Source organism: Brachypodium distachyon, chromosome 3 (assembly GCF_000005505.3).
Source record: "Brachypodium distachyon strain Bd21 chromosome 3, Brachypodium_distachyon_v3.0, whole genome shotgun sequence".
NCBI lineage: Eukaryota > Viridiplantae > Streptophyta > Magnoliopsida > Poales > Poaceae > Brachypodium > Brachypodium distachyon.
In genome coordinates, this window is record NC_016133.3 from 15,973,735 (window position 1) to 15,990,639 (window position 16,905).

The following is a 16,905-nucleotide window of genomic DNA, read 5'->3' on the forward strand; positions in this document are numbered from 1 at the left end:
CCTATTTAATAGCTTCCAGTACAACCAAGAGCTAATATGGGCTCTGGCTGGATGGAGTAAGAAATGTTTACCCAGATCCAAGGGATGGTACGGAGGTAGTTGTGTAGGTGGGAGCGCGCATCCCTCAGGTGGTCTCGGTGAACATGTTCTGAAAATTCTTGAAGTCGATGCCGTTGCTACTCCACTCGGAGGACAGCAAGGGATTAACACGTCGAATTCTTGTGGGGAATGTGTACAACCTCTCGAGAGTGTCAAACTAAGTACTTAGCCGTGTCCCCGGTTACGGACAACTATGAGCAACTAGATATAGGGGCTGTAAGGAAAGTCTCATCATTCCAACTTCTTAAATAAAATGAATGGTTTGAACAGGGTAGGAGCACTTGATGTTTCTACTCAATGTGCTCTAGGTTAATAGGAGCATGGGTGTTTCTACCCCGTGTCCATTAGTTAATAATATTGTAACATTCAATTGTAATAAGATAAACTATGCTTTTGCTACCACGCCATAAAGCCTAAACCCCACTATACCTCAATTGCATATACTTGGTAGGATCTGTTATAACTTCCAGGTGAGCTTGCCAATACATTCAATGTATTGACCACGTAGTGGCTACAATTAATAATGCAGGTGAATCTGACGAAGAGTGAGGTTCGTCGATGTTCTTTGGGTCATGTGCTTACATTCCAACATGCTCTCTCCTCTGGGAGTAGATGAGGCCCATTTGCTCTACCTTTCCGCTGCAGTTTTATGATACAATGTTATCATGGTTTTGAAACAATATCTGTTTATGCTGGCCTAAGAGGTCATGCAAGTTTGTAAGTACCATTTAAGTTCTGGATGATACGATGTAATAAAGTACTTTTGACCTTTGTATCTTGGTATTATATCTTGAACTGTGTGTGTTAGTGAGTCCATCCAGGGACTAGCACAAATAAGCACAGAGATCGAACCCTAGTAAGGGGGCGGTCGCTTCACCTCCACAGGTGGATATGCTAACCAGGTTCTTGCGTTTGGACCCACCCACCTTCTCCAGTTCACCTAAACCAATCGTGGCGGACGACTGGCTCCGCTCAGTTAATAAGAACTTGGTGACCATCAACTACACTGAGGATGAGAAAGTGCGGTTTGCAGCCCATCTGCTTGAAGGACCGGTTGCATCGTGGTGGAAAAATTACTAGATCACCACCCCCATCGAGCAAGTCACTTGGGACATGTTCCAAGAAGCTTTCCGCACCGCCCACATCTCAGCGGGGGTGCTTAATTTGAAGAAGATGGAATTCCTGCGGCTCAGACAGGGAAGCCGCACAGTGGTCGAGTTCATCGACCAGTTCAATAGCCTCGCCCGCTATGCGTCGGACGAGGTGAACACGGATGCTGCTCGATTGCTCGCCGGAAAAGCTCGCCGCCGCCGAACGTTTTTGGTCACCGCCGATGACCCGGTACGGCATCGACCTCCCCTCCTCTCCTACTCGCTTCCTCTCTCCCTCGCGCACCCCCTGACGCGCTTTCTTTTCTTTTTCGTGCACCGCAGCACCTCGCCGACGTGAACCCGGAGCATCGCCGCCACCCGCCGCCTTCAAGTCGTCCTAGGCGTCGATTCCGTCGCCCCCGAGGAACGCCAACCCCGTCATCGTCTTCGCCGTGCCGCACCGCTTCGTCTCCACGCGCTTCCCCGACCCGAAATCTTCGCCGGAACCGCCCGCCGCCGCGTCCCCACGTCACCGGAATCTTCGCCAGAACCCTAGCGCCGCCGGTAATCTCCCATGTTCAATCTCAGCCATTCATTTTTCATCAACGGTTACGATTAGATCCTGTTAATTACTTTAAGTGAACCGAGACCGACGAATCACGTGACGACACGTGGCACTATAATAGAAAAGGAAAATGTATTTTTTAATCCCGGATTTGATTTAAATGGCACTTTTGCAGAAAAACCCTAGAACTTCAAATGCTTATAACTTTTAAACCCTTTGGCCAGATTTGACAAATTTTACCTTTCTGGAAAGCTCTTGACCTGTAGAATCTTTTGGCACTGTTTGAATTTAAATTTGAATATCTGAATCACAGTCAATTTATAGAAAGGCCTTTTATGCCATGTAATTCATAACTAATTATTAAGAAATCCTTTTTAATTGAAACCAGTGCCCAAAAATTTCTTTTATTATCCTCTGTCCATTGGGACAGAGACATAAATATTTTGAATTAAATTATTTGGCTGATGCCAATGAAACTATAATTTAGGGTTTTAATCAATTGTTTTTCCTTCTTGGTTAAAACCCTAATGCATTTGTTTTAATTACCAATGCTTAGGACCAGTTGATCACCCGAATAAAATAAACCAATGCTTGTCACATGTTGCATCGCATCATAGCATATCTTATTTTGTCGTGATGTGAATTGTGAGTTTATGTATGTGTATGTTGTTTGTTTCGTGTAGTTTTCTCGGAGAGCGAACCTTGTGAATGTGACGAGTGTTTAAACTCCAACCGCTACCAAGGCAAGTTCACTTTGATCATATCCTATTACTGTTTGTTTTTAAAATACTTATGCATTAGAGTTGTTTGTAGAAATGCATTGATAGAACTATTACTCGTACTTATGCTAGCTATGATTGACCTACCAGCTATAAGGTTACCTTTGCCATGAATCCTCCACCAATAGCCATCGTGATTAGTATTGCTTAGCCATGCTATGTTAGTAAACGTGGGAGGGAATCTCAATCACTGTGTAATGATGATGTGGAGTGATTTTGGAAACTTGGCAAAAACAACCCTAATGAACCATCCTGGGTGGACTGCTTTGAGATTTTGAGATGTTATGCGACGTCAGGTCCATTTCTATGGGTCTCTCTGAGTCGAGTCTCCGTGGATTCGGAGATGGATCGTCCATGGACGTCTCCCCGTGGATTCGGGGAGCGCTTGCGTCGCAAATGTGGAATGCCACCTGGGGTATCAGAGACTGGACTAGCTTTCCTGTTTAGTAGCTTCCAGTACAACCACATGCTAAATGGGCTCTGGCAGGATGGATGTAAGAAATATGAACCCAGATCCGAGGGATTGTACGGAGGTAGTTGTGTAGGTGGGAGCGCGGGTCACTCAGGTGGTCTGGGTGAATATGTTCTGAAAATTCTTGAAGTCGATGCCGTTGCTACTTCACCCGGAGGACAGCAAGGGATTAACACGTCGAATTCTTGTGGGGAATGTGTACAACCTCTCAAGAGTGTCAAACTAAGTACTTAGCCGTGTCCCCGGTTACGGACAATCATGAGCAACTAGATATGGGGGCTGTAAGGAAAGTCTCACTCATTCTAATTTCTTAAATAAAATGAATGGTTTGAACTTGGGTTTAGGAGCATTGATGTGTCTACTCGATGTCCTTAGATTAATAGGAGCATCAGTGTTTCTACCCGGTGTCCATTAGTTAACAATAATGTTGCATTCAATTGTAGTAAGATAAACTATATTTTGTTACCACGTCATAAATCCCGAACCTCACAATACCTCAATTGCATATTCTTGGTAGGGTTTGTTATAACTTCCAGGTGAACTTGCCAATACATTTAATGTATTGACCACGTAGTGGCTGCAATCAATAATGCAGGTGAATCTGACGAAGAGTGAGGTTCGTCGATGTTCTTTGGGTCATGTGCTTACATTCCAACATGCTCTCTCCTCTGGGAGTAGTTGAGGCCCATTTGCTCTACCTTTCCGTTGTAGTTTTATGATACAATGTTTTATGGTTTTGAAACAATATTTGTTTATGCTAGCCTAAGGGGTCATGGAAGTTTGTAAGTACAATTAAGTCTGGATGATACGATGTAATAAAGTACTTTTGACCTTTGTATCTTGGTATTACATCTTGAAACTGTGTGTGCTAGTGAGTCGATCCAGGGACTAGCACAAATAAGCACAGAGATCGAACCCTGTATGGGGGCGGTCGCTTCATTGACGAACCATACAATGTGTCATATGCAACATTCCTTTTGCCTCACGATATGTGTGTCGAGCTCAAGGCGAGTGCTTGTCATCCTTGTGGATAGCTCGACTCCCTTCTCGTTCCTGTGATACAGATTCCCGAACGAGTTAACACTTAACCCAAGTCGCATGGCCATGCTTTCCAAATCTGATCACTCGAGAGGGCCCAGAGATATCTCTCCGAACAGGACGGGCAAATCCCATCTTGATCAACCATGACTCGCACCATGCTTCTCAGCAAACCCGAAAGCGACCTTTATAACCACCCAGTTACGGAGTAGCGTTTGGCAACCCCTAAGTAGGCCGATTCACATCCCAAGCTCATGCGCTGACCTCAGGTCTAGGACTGGCATATACATCGTACTTGAGACTAACAAATGACAATCATCTCGTTGTGTCTCAGTGCGGGTCTGTCCGACTCCACAATCTCATTGTCGAGTCCATGCTATCAGTCGGCAACACCTTGCCCTATGACTTGTGAAACATAGTCATCATACTGATTCACATTGCTAGTCTAGGTTATGTGTCCGCATAACCTCAATGACCAAGGACCATTAGAACAATATCATAGAATACATAGTCTCACAAACAAATCATGTATTTATTGATAGATATCAGTGATGATGTTCAAGGACAATAACAATAACTCATGAATACATAGGAAATAACATCATCACATGATTTCCCTTAGGGCATATCTCCAACACTACACGCCATTTTTCCTCGTATACGGGGCAGAAGCTGTCTTACCAACCAACATTGAACATGACTCCCCGCGAGTGACCATGTATACAAAGGCCGAGGTAAAAGAGGCCCGAGAAAATGATGTCGACCTGCTCGAAGAAGCACGGGAATTGGCTCTATCTCGGTCGGCCATCTATCAACAACACCTAAGGCTTTATCACAGCCGGAGGGTAAACCCGCGAGTATTCTGGGAAGGAGACCTCGTGCTTCGACTTGTGTAGCGCACAGCCGGCATGCATAAACTTTCACCCCCATGGGAAGGACCCTTTATTGTGAGCAAAGCGTTACACAACGATTCCTACTATCTTATAGATGCGCAGGATCCCAAAGAAAACAGGATGGACAGGTCAGGCGAGGAGACCAAGAGGCCATGGAATGTAGCTTTGCTTCATCCGTTCTATACTTAAGAGATGAGTATTTGTATCGTTTTTTCCTTATGTTGAGTGTTTTGAGACAATGAAATTTTCCGCCGGGTTCTCAAAAGGAACTCGGAGACTTCCATGCTATTTAAGTTTTATATTGCAATTATCTTTTGTATGTCGGCATGGCTTAATTGTGTAATCTTATGTTGGTTTAGTAGTGTGTCGGTATTGAAAATCCCCTCTATGACTTCGCTGTTGTCCGCAACCCGGCTTCATGGCAAGCTAGAGACGGGTACGAGATAACTAAACACATGAAAAGCGATTGCGAAAACAAACAAGGAAGCGAGCCAGATGCGCGTTGTTTTACTTAACCCGGCATTTCTTTCCTAACTCAGGTATTGCCCAGTGAATTTGTCGAGTTTAATTTTTCGAAAGGGTTGTTCTATGACTCCGCGATTCATACGTTGAGCGCCGATAAGGCAGACAAAAGAACCGAAGTCATAAAATTTCAGCAACAGAAAAGATAGACTCGGGGACTCGATTGGGAACTCGGTAATTAAAAGACTTGACTAAATTAAAAGTATGATGCTTCACAAACAAAAGTGTTATAATTCGGTTACATCTGCACCCGGCATCCCAGGAATCTGATAATCTTAAAGTATTTTTCTAAACATGCCAAAGAAGAGACGGAAGGACTGTTGGCGGCAGAACTCGCCGCATCCGTTGCAGTGGAAGCCGACTCGATGACACTCTCTTCGTCGACTGCCTCCTCGTCTTCTTCCACGGCCATCTCTGCCTCTGCTTCGGATACCGAGCCCTTCACAAACTTATGCACGTCGGCATATTGGATGAAGAAGTAGGCCCGCTCCTGCCGCTTTGCGATAAGCTCCGGATCCGAGAGGTAGGAGGAGCCGACACGCATCGACTGCAACCACGTCGAGGTTGATGCCGTCATACCAAGAAAGTACAAACAACAAGGCCTCGTCAGTGCCGACACGAGAGGCCGACTCCCGCCATTCATTAAGACGATCCTCCACCTCCAGAAGGCGCGTTGCCAACTCCGGGATGTCGGCCGGAGTTTCTTCTCCTGGCCACAAAGCTCGAAAGGCCCGGATGCCGACGTTGAGCATGTTCACCCGAAGGACTTCAGAGGCTTTACCCGGCTCGCAATGCTAACCAGGAAATCCACCAAGTCGTATTCGAAGGGTTCTGTCCCGGCTGGATCCCTCCTTTTACGGGCTTTAATCACAGCAGCTTGGGCGGTCTCGACAGATTGTGGAAAAAATTCTAACAAAGGCAAAAAGATAGTAATGAGTCTCGACACCCTATTGCTATTAACGGACAGGTGATCAGAGGAAGAGATTTGGACAACGGCCACTTACTAGTCAGCATGGCGTTTTGACGAGGTCACGCCGGTACACGCTGACCAGGGGGGCGTTCTCGGCTTTTCCTTCTCGGCAGTACTGGCGCGGGTCTCGACCTCGGCAACGAGATCCTTGCATTTCTGCACCTCGCCTTCTAGGCGGATCTTCTCGTCAGCTTGGGCGGAGAGGGCCGAGGTCAGTTGACCTACCTCGGTCTTGTGCGCCTCCGCCTGAGCTTCAAACTGCGCCTTCAGACGGGCCACTTCCTCCCGGTGCTGCTCTTCAAGCCGGGACTTCTCATCTGTTTAACAGATGTGTGTTACAGAAGCTTGAGTTTAAAGATAGATCAAACTCGGGAAAAGGACAGACTTATACCTTGCACTTCGGCGACACCCTTCAGGAGCTCACATACTTGAGCATTGTCCCCGGCTATAAATAAGAGCACGTAACAGTTTTGCAGTGCATTAATACTTGGACAAGGTCTTTATGTTGGTGGAAATTTGCTTACTCTGGCTCTGGCACTCGGCTACCAAGGCCTTGTGCTCTGCCTCAAGCTTTTTGTGCTTCGCCAGCAGCATCTTAAAGGTGGTCGTGCGCTTATTCATGCAGGTTTGCAAAATAGTGATCCACAGATAAGTCTATTACGGTGGAAGGTTCACAACTACTCGGGGAATAAGTGTTTAAAGTTTTTAAGCTTCAGGCCGACTATTCTAAAATCCAGCCTGAATTCCGGGGAATAAGTGTTTGAAGTTTTTAAGCTTCAGGCCGACTATTCTGAAACCCGGCCTGAATCTCGGGGAATAAGTGTTTGAAGTTTTTAAGCTTCAGGCCGACTATTCTAAACTTGGCCTGAATCTCGGGGAATAAGTGTTTGAAGTCTTTAAGCTTCAGGCCGACTATTCTAAACCCCGCCTGAATCTCGGATAAATGCAGATGTGAGCATTTCTAATACTAAGTGTTATGATGACTAAGAGAAGATGTCGGAAATTGTTACCTTCGGTGCGACGGGGGCCGGCATGGGCAATCGGCATGTGATCCTCTGAGTCCGGATCTTCATGGTCGATGGTCATGCGCTGGCTCCCAAAGCGCTTATCCGGGGATTTCCCGTCTTCGTTGCGCTGAAGGGTAAACTTCTGCACAAAAGAATTAAGAGGCGCCGAGATAAGTCATTATCAAATAAAAGCCGGCATAACCTTGTGCCGGATGAGAACAGAAGACGTAAATAAACAAGAACTCACCTGGGGAGCACGCTACTTCCAACTATATGCCGGCAGACCCCATTCCCAGCGCTCAGGCATACTCGTCTTCCGGAATCCGCCGGGAGCGGCGGAGCCATGCGATGTCCGCATGGGAGACGTCAGAGCCCTCCCAGCCAGCTCGTTCCGAGCCCGCCCTCTCTTCGACCTGCTGAGCAGCAGGGTCGATGGCGGCGACGTCGCGGGAGGAAGAAGCCATGGGTTGGAAAACTAGATCTAGGGTTTACTTCTTCGGTGAGAAGGTGCTGGCGCAAAGCAAGAAAAGCGGCAGCGGAAAGCTAAGTGAGCGTGTGCACGAGGATGCGGCGGCGAGCTCGGTTGCTAGAAGTCAGGAAATGCGACGGCGGAAGAGCTCGGAGTTCGCGGTAATGGCGGAGTGCGCAAGGAGCAGAGGAGCTAAGGAGAGCGAGGAGGTTGGGGGAGTGCGAAGGGTTTTTTACCCTCACCCCCTCCCTCTATTTACACCCGCGGCGCACTAATAGGGCACGGATCTTCCGCGCACACAATCCCTGTGGCCAACAAAAGAGCCGCGCACGATCATGGAGGCTTTCAACCCCATTAACACGCACGCGCCCGGTTACCGCGCGGCGTGGCGCAAAGAATCCCGCCGAACCGAAATTCCCCTCTTAATGGCTCTGTCGGCTTTACTGTCTGATGGGATGATGCGCTCGCCTCAAAAAGCGCACCGGCAGTACTTCGGGTCTTATCTGCCCGTTGTTTAAGTAGAGCCCAGAGTATGAGCGACAGGTGGCACCAGTATCGGCAGAAGCAAGTTTGCTATTGTCGGCTGCGGAGGAGAGAGGGATCTCAGCTCAAGGCTGAACAAGCACGCCGACTCGATATGTCAGAATAACTCGGTCTCGGCTAAGAGAACTCGGGATTGTTTCGGTATCCTCTTTGGCTAAACCCTGGTAGGCTTCGGTGGTTGGTCTATGGGAAACTGTCGTGGTCCGACATTCTTCCCTGCCGGACCGCAACAACTTCGGAGACTAGTGTTGGGGGGATGACCTCGAGTAGGGTCATGACGACACGCTTTAGCCAAGATGACGAAGGCGAAGTCGGCATATTCATGTATGCCGGCATCATTAAGTCAAACTAATGCCAAGCCGGCATACCAAGTGTATGCCGGCATGACTATTTTGTCTTATAAGATTGTAGGATAAGGCGAATACTCTGATCTCGGCCAGCGCCGAGATGTCTCAAAGGTCTTATCCTCATCACGTGGCGCCAAGTAAAGCAGCGCTATCTTTATCACGGAAAAGCAGTCGCCGCTTACGTTGCGATGCCAGGCGACTGCACAAAGAAGCACCGAAAGAGAATCTCTGACGGAAGCCGGCAGATAATTGATGATTGATGTACTTGTTGCAGGGCGCCAAGGAAAGTAAAGTTGTCTTGTCCCCTGCGGCGCCACCCGGAGGGAACCAAGGCGCGTGCCCGGCGGGGCCCAAAGAAGATAACGTTAGGTTCCGTCCCGCATGTCAGTGTGACATGGGCACTCCATAAATAGAGCACTACCCCTCCTAGGAGAGGCGGCGATCACCTAGACATCTAGGGTTTTCCCCTTTTTCTTCATCTTCTTCCTCAAGAATACAGCTTAAGGAGCGCCATTGTAGAGCTTGCTATCTCGGCTAATACAACAAATCAAGATTAGGAGCACTACATCGGCAAGAGGGCTCCGAACCTGGATAAATCTGTGTGTACTTGTGTATTCGCGCGTGTTTCCCTTCACGTCCTCTCTCCTCCGAATTCTCCTTCGTCCACCGGCTCCAAGATAAGCCATCCCATGGCATTTACCGTGACACCACCATGACACGGTGAGCTTACCTCGGCAAACCAGTGTTACTAAAGGAAGAACCAAAGACTCAAAACAAAGTACTTAGCTTTCCGTTCTCTTTGCTCTTGGAGCACCTTGTTGAGAGTCGTGGCAAGGACGCGGTGACAGTGCAACCATAGCGGTATTGTTGCCCATGTGGGACACGTGTCCCCTCAACCTAGCACAGACCATTGGCCAGACCATTTTAAGTCACCCACGCTTGGTTTCTGCTAGTACTAATTAAAAATGGACTAGAATAGGACATTTTTGCGGTAATAGGTTAATTATGGTCGATTCATGGACTTAAAGATAGTCCGGTCAACATTGTGTGCCAGGTTTGTGTGAGGCAACCCAAAGAAAAAGAAGAGAGCTGGGAGATTCAGCTCCAGCAATAGGTATCATCCAACAATTCCAAATGAAACTAAATATGGAGATACAAATCAAGATTAAGCCTAACAAGGTTGGCAGGACGTGTGGCAAGACCAAAACTACGACATGCTGCAACAGTTGCAACAACAACACCTCATTGGGTGGGTTTGGCATTGGGGGATGAAATATGTTAAGAAAGAAACTTAAGAACCAAATGTCTGAGTTAATTACAACGTGTTTCTGCACTAGGAATTAATTAAGGCCTGAAAATTAGCTCGAAATTCAGAGAGTCAACCGAGTAGGAGTAGTTGCTTGCTACTACTCGGCGGCCTAATAAGATATTACCCTTCCTAAATTGCTACCACCTCCGTACAAAACAAGTGTCTCGGTGTTGAACTAAACCTAGTTCGAAACTGCGACATTTAGTTTGGATCAGAGGGGGAGGGGGTTAAAATTTAGTGAATCTAGAGTAAAAAATCGGGATGAGATGTTAATAAATTTGAAAATTATATAAAAAACAATGCAAAGTCCAGAAACACAAATGTATCTCGACAGTGTTGACACACGGTATCAACGGGGATTACAAAAATTGTAGAGCAACTTCCCCTGATTCGCTGTCAATCCCCCTCAAACCCCACCGGCCCACCAACTGCTCGAGGAAATGTCCAGAACGAGAAGGAAGAAGATGATGAGCTGGATGCCACGTGGCCTTAGGAGCATGAGATGAGATCCCGTCAGAATTCCCAACCGCACCGACCTGAGTCTTTGCCAAAGCAATCAGGAAGTTCCCTCTGCTCGAGGAGCTCGAGCTTTCGCAGTGTTTTTATGATGCGGATCTGATCGAACTTGTCGCGACAGTATGCCCACGGCTGAAGCACTTTCGACGTGTTAGATATGTTAAAAGAGCCATGTGCTTTTGTTGCTCTCCTCCTGACGATTTTTATGATATCAATGATAGTGTAGCCTTTGCAATTGCAAGGATGCATGAGCTGCGTTCCTTGCATCTCATCGGCGATACTCTCAGCAACTGCCACCACCTGGACTACTTTAACTTGCACGATTGCCAACATATCAACATGGAGGAGGACAAACTGGTAGAAAAGTGTGCTGGGGTTTACATGGATGATTATGCCTACTTTCAGCCTGCAAGCCCTCCTTCTAGTCGTGATGGTGATTTCAGCATTTCTTCATGCTCGGATTTCGGGGATGATGACATTTTCAATTCCTACATTGATGGTGATGTTGATGACCTTGAACTTGAAGAGGCCGAGAGGGTTCTTGACAGCAAGGCCATGCGTAGGTACCTGAGCTAATAAAACAGTGTAGATCTAGATGTTTTGATGGAGGTGCTCGGATTGCCTGTAGCCTTCTTTACTGAAGGTTGGATCGGCTGGTGTTGCTTGTTTGTTTGCTGTAAATAAATTTGCATCACTTTCAGTTTTGTGGTTTGAGGAATCCACCTTTGTTCTTATAGTTTGACACTTCCAGCTGAACTTCCAAATACAAGAAAGTCCAACTCACCGGTCAGCTCCTGTGCATCTTCCGCAGGCTCCACATCCCGGAGCTCGATATGCCACGCGCACTTGACTTGCAAAACTCAAAACTATGAAAACGACCCGTGCGTTGCTACGGAACAACAGAAAATTATATCAAAATGTCAAATCAAATGTTGATGTGTTTCATGAGCACACACGTATATAACAATTATGATATATTTATTTTCTAATCTATACTCTTGTCTCTTTTTATTTTGCACATGTCTTATTTCTATATCTCGTGTAAAGAGAAAGTGACACATGCTCAACTCTTTTACTCTCTACCTCCAGGTTATCACTGTTATCGCATACACCACACTTGAAAAGTCATGTGTGAGCGTTTTTTTTAAATTTTTTGCTGAATTCATGAAGTGATTCTCAATATAATCATGAATAATAAAGAACATGTAGCAATGATAACGTTTATCACTTCCATCCGTCCAAGCCGCTCGACTTCCCATGCGGTGATGATTTAAACAACAAGCATCGGTATATCGATCAAGACAGCAAGCAGCAGCAGCCATCATATAAAGCAAGCGGCAATATAAAGCAGCATTCCTGTTCTCCTATTACTCTCCTATTACTCCTACTCCCTACTTTATTTCTCAAATCATTTCCCCAATTTCTCTCGCTCTCCGTCCGACTATCCTCTCCATCCACCCTGAGTGCAAACTACTCCTCTCTCCGTCCCGATTCATCCCGCCACCGAACATTGCGCGGCTGCCCGCTTGTGCGTCCCGCCTCCGCCCATAGATTCCCGCTGCCCGTCCGCTCCCGCGTGCCGTCTGCTCCCGCTTGCTACCCGGTATAGGTGTGCGCCTTCTCACAGCCTTGTCCACCCGTTCGCCGCGCCCGCGCGCCGCCCACACATCGCGTCTGGCCATTGGTCGCCGCGCGCCACTGCCCGTCGGGAGGGTCACCGATGCGGTCCCTGCTGCCTTGCGCGAGGCCACCGCCATCCTGGCCTCAGGCTCATCCCATCGCCTTCCAAGTCCCGCGGGGAGCCACCGGCGCACACGAACCGGTGGAGGCGGCGGTCGGGGGCGCGACAGAGCCACGGGTATGCAGCCGCCTTCCGCCCACGGACGCCACCAACGCGCACAAGCTGGTGGAGGCGACCAAGAGCGGTGGCGGGCGCTGGCGAGATCCGAATCGGGTGGGGGTGAGATTCGTAGGATAGGAGGAGCGAGGAGGGCTCTGTTGTTGTTTTTTCTTTTTTGTGCGGTACGTATTTTTTCTACACTTGAGAACCACGGGAGCCGGGATTAAAAGGCACGTGGGGACAGCGGTGGCAGATTCGTAATTTCAGTGAAGTGACGTACTGCGACGACCGTACCATCACCACCGACTCCAATTTAATATATTGGTATAGATATTTCCATTAGATTTGACTTGCAAAACTGAGATCTCTCATATGTTTTGTATTTAACATCTGGCATTTGAGACTATGTAAATTTAAAACGACATACGTACATAACGCGCAAACACTCCCCAACAAAACGATGTGTGAAATCGAGTATGATTAATAACCATATGAACCGTAGGAATAATAAATATCAGTTAAATCCCATTTAAGAAAATTCTGTATTTTGCTTGTTCCTCGTCTTCTCAAACAATTCACATTTCGTCACGGAGCCGACGATCCGAAGCGGTTTTCTCGATGACTATGCTTTTTTTACCCAAGTTTCCACATGGCTTTCAAAGTGGTATCCAGTTTCTTCCTTCTCATCCTGCACGAACATTTGGTCGATCAGTTGGTGGGCATAGCCTAGATCCTAACTGAATTCTCAAGGGCACCGACCTTTAGCCGTCTACAAAACCCAAGTCCTGGCTCGTGCTCGTAATAACTCGTTAACGCCCCTCCACATCGCGATCGCGATGCCGGCGCCGCCATCATCGGCTCCGCCGCCGGCAGCGGCGGCTCCTTGGAGTCGATCCAAGAAAACACAGATCACCGTCCACGTCTCGGTGTTCAAGCTGATGCCGTTGCCGCCGCCGGAGCAGGACTGGGCGGAGGACCTGCCCCTGGACGCGCTCCTGTGCATCCTCCACAAGCTGGGCACCGTCGAGCTCCTCATCGGCGGCGCGGCGGGGGTGTGCCGCTCCTGGCGCCGCGCCGCGCGGGAGGAGCCCGAGCTGTGGCGCCGCATCGACATGCGCGACCCGTCCGTCCCGTACTTCTCGCCGCGCGTCAGCCTCGGCATCATGGTGCGGCAGGCCCTGCGGCTCAGCGCCGGCCAGTGCGAGGTTTTCTCTGGGGGCGCGGGTCTCGACGACGACATCCTCCTCTACCTCGCGGAGCGGGAAGATCTCTCGTGCATCCCGGACCAATTTTTACGCTATCTAACTTATTTCTAGTCAAAATCATATGCCAAATTGGAAGGATCGCTGCAGCATAATCTTTACGGATTCAAATGATGGAATAGCTTTTCTTAAACACAGGGATACATCCGTCTATGTTAATATATTAAATTGGAGTTGGTGGTGATGGTTCGCCGTACGTCATGTCATCAAAATTACGGTCAATATGCCACCGCTCGTTATTTCTCTCGACATGGACGCCCCCCGAGCCCAACCTGCTCGATCCCCTCCAGACGTCCCACCCAACCTGCTCCGTTGCACCCGCCGCCGCAACCCCCTTCCTCTCTGGCTACCCCCCCACCCCACCCCACCCGCCTCCCTTTTCTCCCCCGACCTCCTGCTCCTTCCTTCGCCTGGACATCACTTCTTTTCTCACTACAGTTCGTGGCCTGGCCACTCCAAGCATACCGACCCCACGCGAGATCCACCCGACGACCGCTGTCCGCAGTCCCAACGCGTGATCCAGAAAGTGTCCGTCGTCCGCCATCCACGCATGAGATCCAGTAGGTGGCCGGCCATAGCTCAACCATCCGACGAGTCCTTATTGTTTTCGTTTGTTGTAGTGCTTTGCACGAATCGATGGATAATTGGGATGTACTCCCAACCTGATTGATGGTAGCTGCTATGGATAATAGATAGATTAGTGTTGTTCCATGCACCGAATGATTAACATGTGCATGCTGTGATTGAAAATTAGCATTTACTGATAGTTTGACTGCATGCTTGGAAATTAGCATCTTTTTTCTATGGGTTCCAGACTTTTGGATGTATACAAATTTGCTCTATGTTTTGAACTTTTGTATTGGATCTTTTCTTGTTAGAATGTGAAAATTTGGTACAGAATTTGAATGATGATTTATTAGTGCACGGGATCATCTTTTAAAGTGGTCATGACATGTGCGTTGGCCCGTGGCAGCGCACGGGCATTTCCACTATTAGATAATAAAATGTTGGAATTTGTTTATATTCTGTTGCGCATCATATTCCTTTGTTTTTAACAGGGGTAGCTTCCTTACAAAAAAAAAAGGCATTCAATTTTCTTCTAAAGGTGCAAATTTTGATTACATGAACCGAATACTTATCTGCACTTTCAGTAATTCAATATATGATGCCATTTTGCAGGGCAACTTCACTCAAAAGCCTTCATCTCATCAGATCCTACGGTTTGTCAAAGGAAGTCTTTGCCAAAGCAATCAACAAGTTCCCTCTACTTGAGGAGCTCGAGCTTTCAGCATGTTATTACGATGCGGATTTGATCGAACTTGTCGCCAGAGTATGCCCAAGGCTGAAGCACTTTACATATGTCGATACAAGGTGTCATTGCCATTATCCTACTAGCAATGACAGGGTAGCCTTTGCAATTGCAACGATGCACGAGCTACATTCGTTACATCTATTCGGTGATACACTCAGCAACAAAGGGCTTGCAGCCATCCTTGACAACTGCCCCTACATGGAGTACCTTAACGTGCCCTATTGCCAAAATATCAAAATGGATGATGTCAACCTTGTAGAAAAGTGTGCTGGGATTTACATGGATGATTATGACTACTTTCTGTTTCTGCGCCCTTCTTTTAGTGATGATGATGATGATTTTAGCTTTATTTTACACTCGGATTTCTGGGATGACTATGTTTTCAATTCTGGTGATGATGTTGATGACCTTGAACTTGAAGAGGCTGAGAGGGTTCTTGACAACAAGAGCATGCGTAGATACTTGAGCTAATAAAACAGTGTGGATCTGAATGTTTTGATGAAGGTGCTCGATCGGATGTTTGCGGCCTTCTCAAGTGAATGCAAACTTTCTTACTGATCGCTGGACAGGCTGCTAGCTAGTGTTTTCTTGAGTTCTCCGGTTTGAGGTTTATCCTTTCTTGAGTTTTATACTTGGTTGTCCAACTCCTTCGGTTTACTTGAACCGGTTTTGGTGGCAAAGCAGGTGCATGCCTGCAGTTAGAACAACACAATGTAACGAATCCACATTTGAAGTGCTTCTCTGTTAAGATGTTGCTCAATGAGATAGGTCAAGTGAAGCTTCTCCTGGCAGACATATGTTGAGGGTATACAAGACCATGTTTGCTTTTCTTTTCTTTTTGCCATTCTCATTCTCATTCTCATTCTGAGTCAAGAGTTTTTGTTCTAGCGTTCTGAACTTCTGTTTCCCAAATCAATGAATTTGTTGGAAATTATTGTAAAATAAATTTCGAAATTTTAGTGCGGACTAAATATTCTTTTACCGCATTTTAACCCCTGTTATACTGAAGATCCTGACGCAATGTTGGTCTAAACGAGCCAGAGGCTTTGTGATCCTGTAGTCTATAGGTGGATGTAACAGACGATGGAAACATATCAGCCTTCCTAGATTGCTAAATTTAGTACTCCTCGTAATAAGTGTCCGGAATTTAGCCCGATACCTAAGATGGATCAGAGGGAGTACTAACGTGAAATTTCATTGAAACCAGAATGAGATATTGATAAAGTATAAATTTGTATTGTTATAAACTGATTTCACTCCGGTCTCATCCATGTTTCACAATAGAAATGATCATTGATGTCACAAACGATCGTATTAAATGGATGCGGTATTAATAAGAGACAATAAAATGGACAGCTGCTCATAGCGATGGAACCTCCTGAGCCGTCTCTGATTCATCTTTGCGCATCCGGTTGCCTAGACTCGCCTGACCCGGTCAACGAACAGATAAAAAATAAACGTTTCTGAAGGCCACAAAAAAAATTATATATATTGTAGCAATATATTAATGTGGGAAAAGATCAAAAAGATTTTTCTGTACTTCAGCAGATGTTCTATAAAGCCACGGAGACGACATTACGCGTATGCCTAAAGACAGCGCAGGAACAGAGCCTTGCCCTGTGTTGGGCTTCAAATAATGGAGGGGAGAACTGCTCTTTGTTTCCTCCTGGTGCTTGTGTTGGTAGCAAATTGTGTTCATGCTTGTACGTATCTTCATCCCTACACCTTTGTATGTGTTCTCTGTTTCTATCTTCCTTCAACTAATGTTGTTTTATACCTTGTTGTTTGCAGATAGCTGCGGGAAGAAGCAAGATCTGGACACTGCATGCATACCTCGGTACGTGAGGCGGTTTTGCGAGAGGGAGTACCCA

The 16,905-nt window shown here is 47.1% G+C and overlaps 1 protein-coding gene across 1 annotated transcript; it reads left to right on the plus strand.

The window, feature by feature from the left end:
• Window positions 1–13,296: 13,296 nt before the first annotated feature.
• Window positions 13,297–15,505, plus strand: LOC104584058 (putative F-box/LRR-repeat protein 23). The gene is made up of 2 exons (XM_010238169.2): window positions 13,297–13,733; window positions 14,902–15,505. The coding sequence occupies exons 1-2, from the start codon at window positions 13,297–13,299 to the stop codon at window positions 15,503–15,505; spliced, it is 1,041 nt and encodes a 346-aa protein (XP_010236471.1).
• Window positions 15,506–16,905: the final 1,400 nt, after the last annotated feature.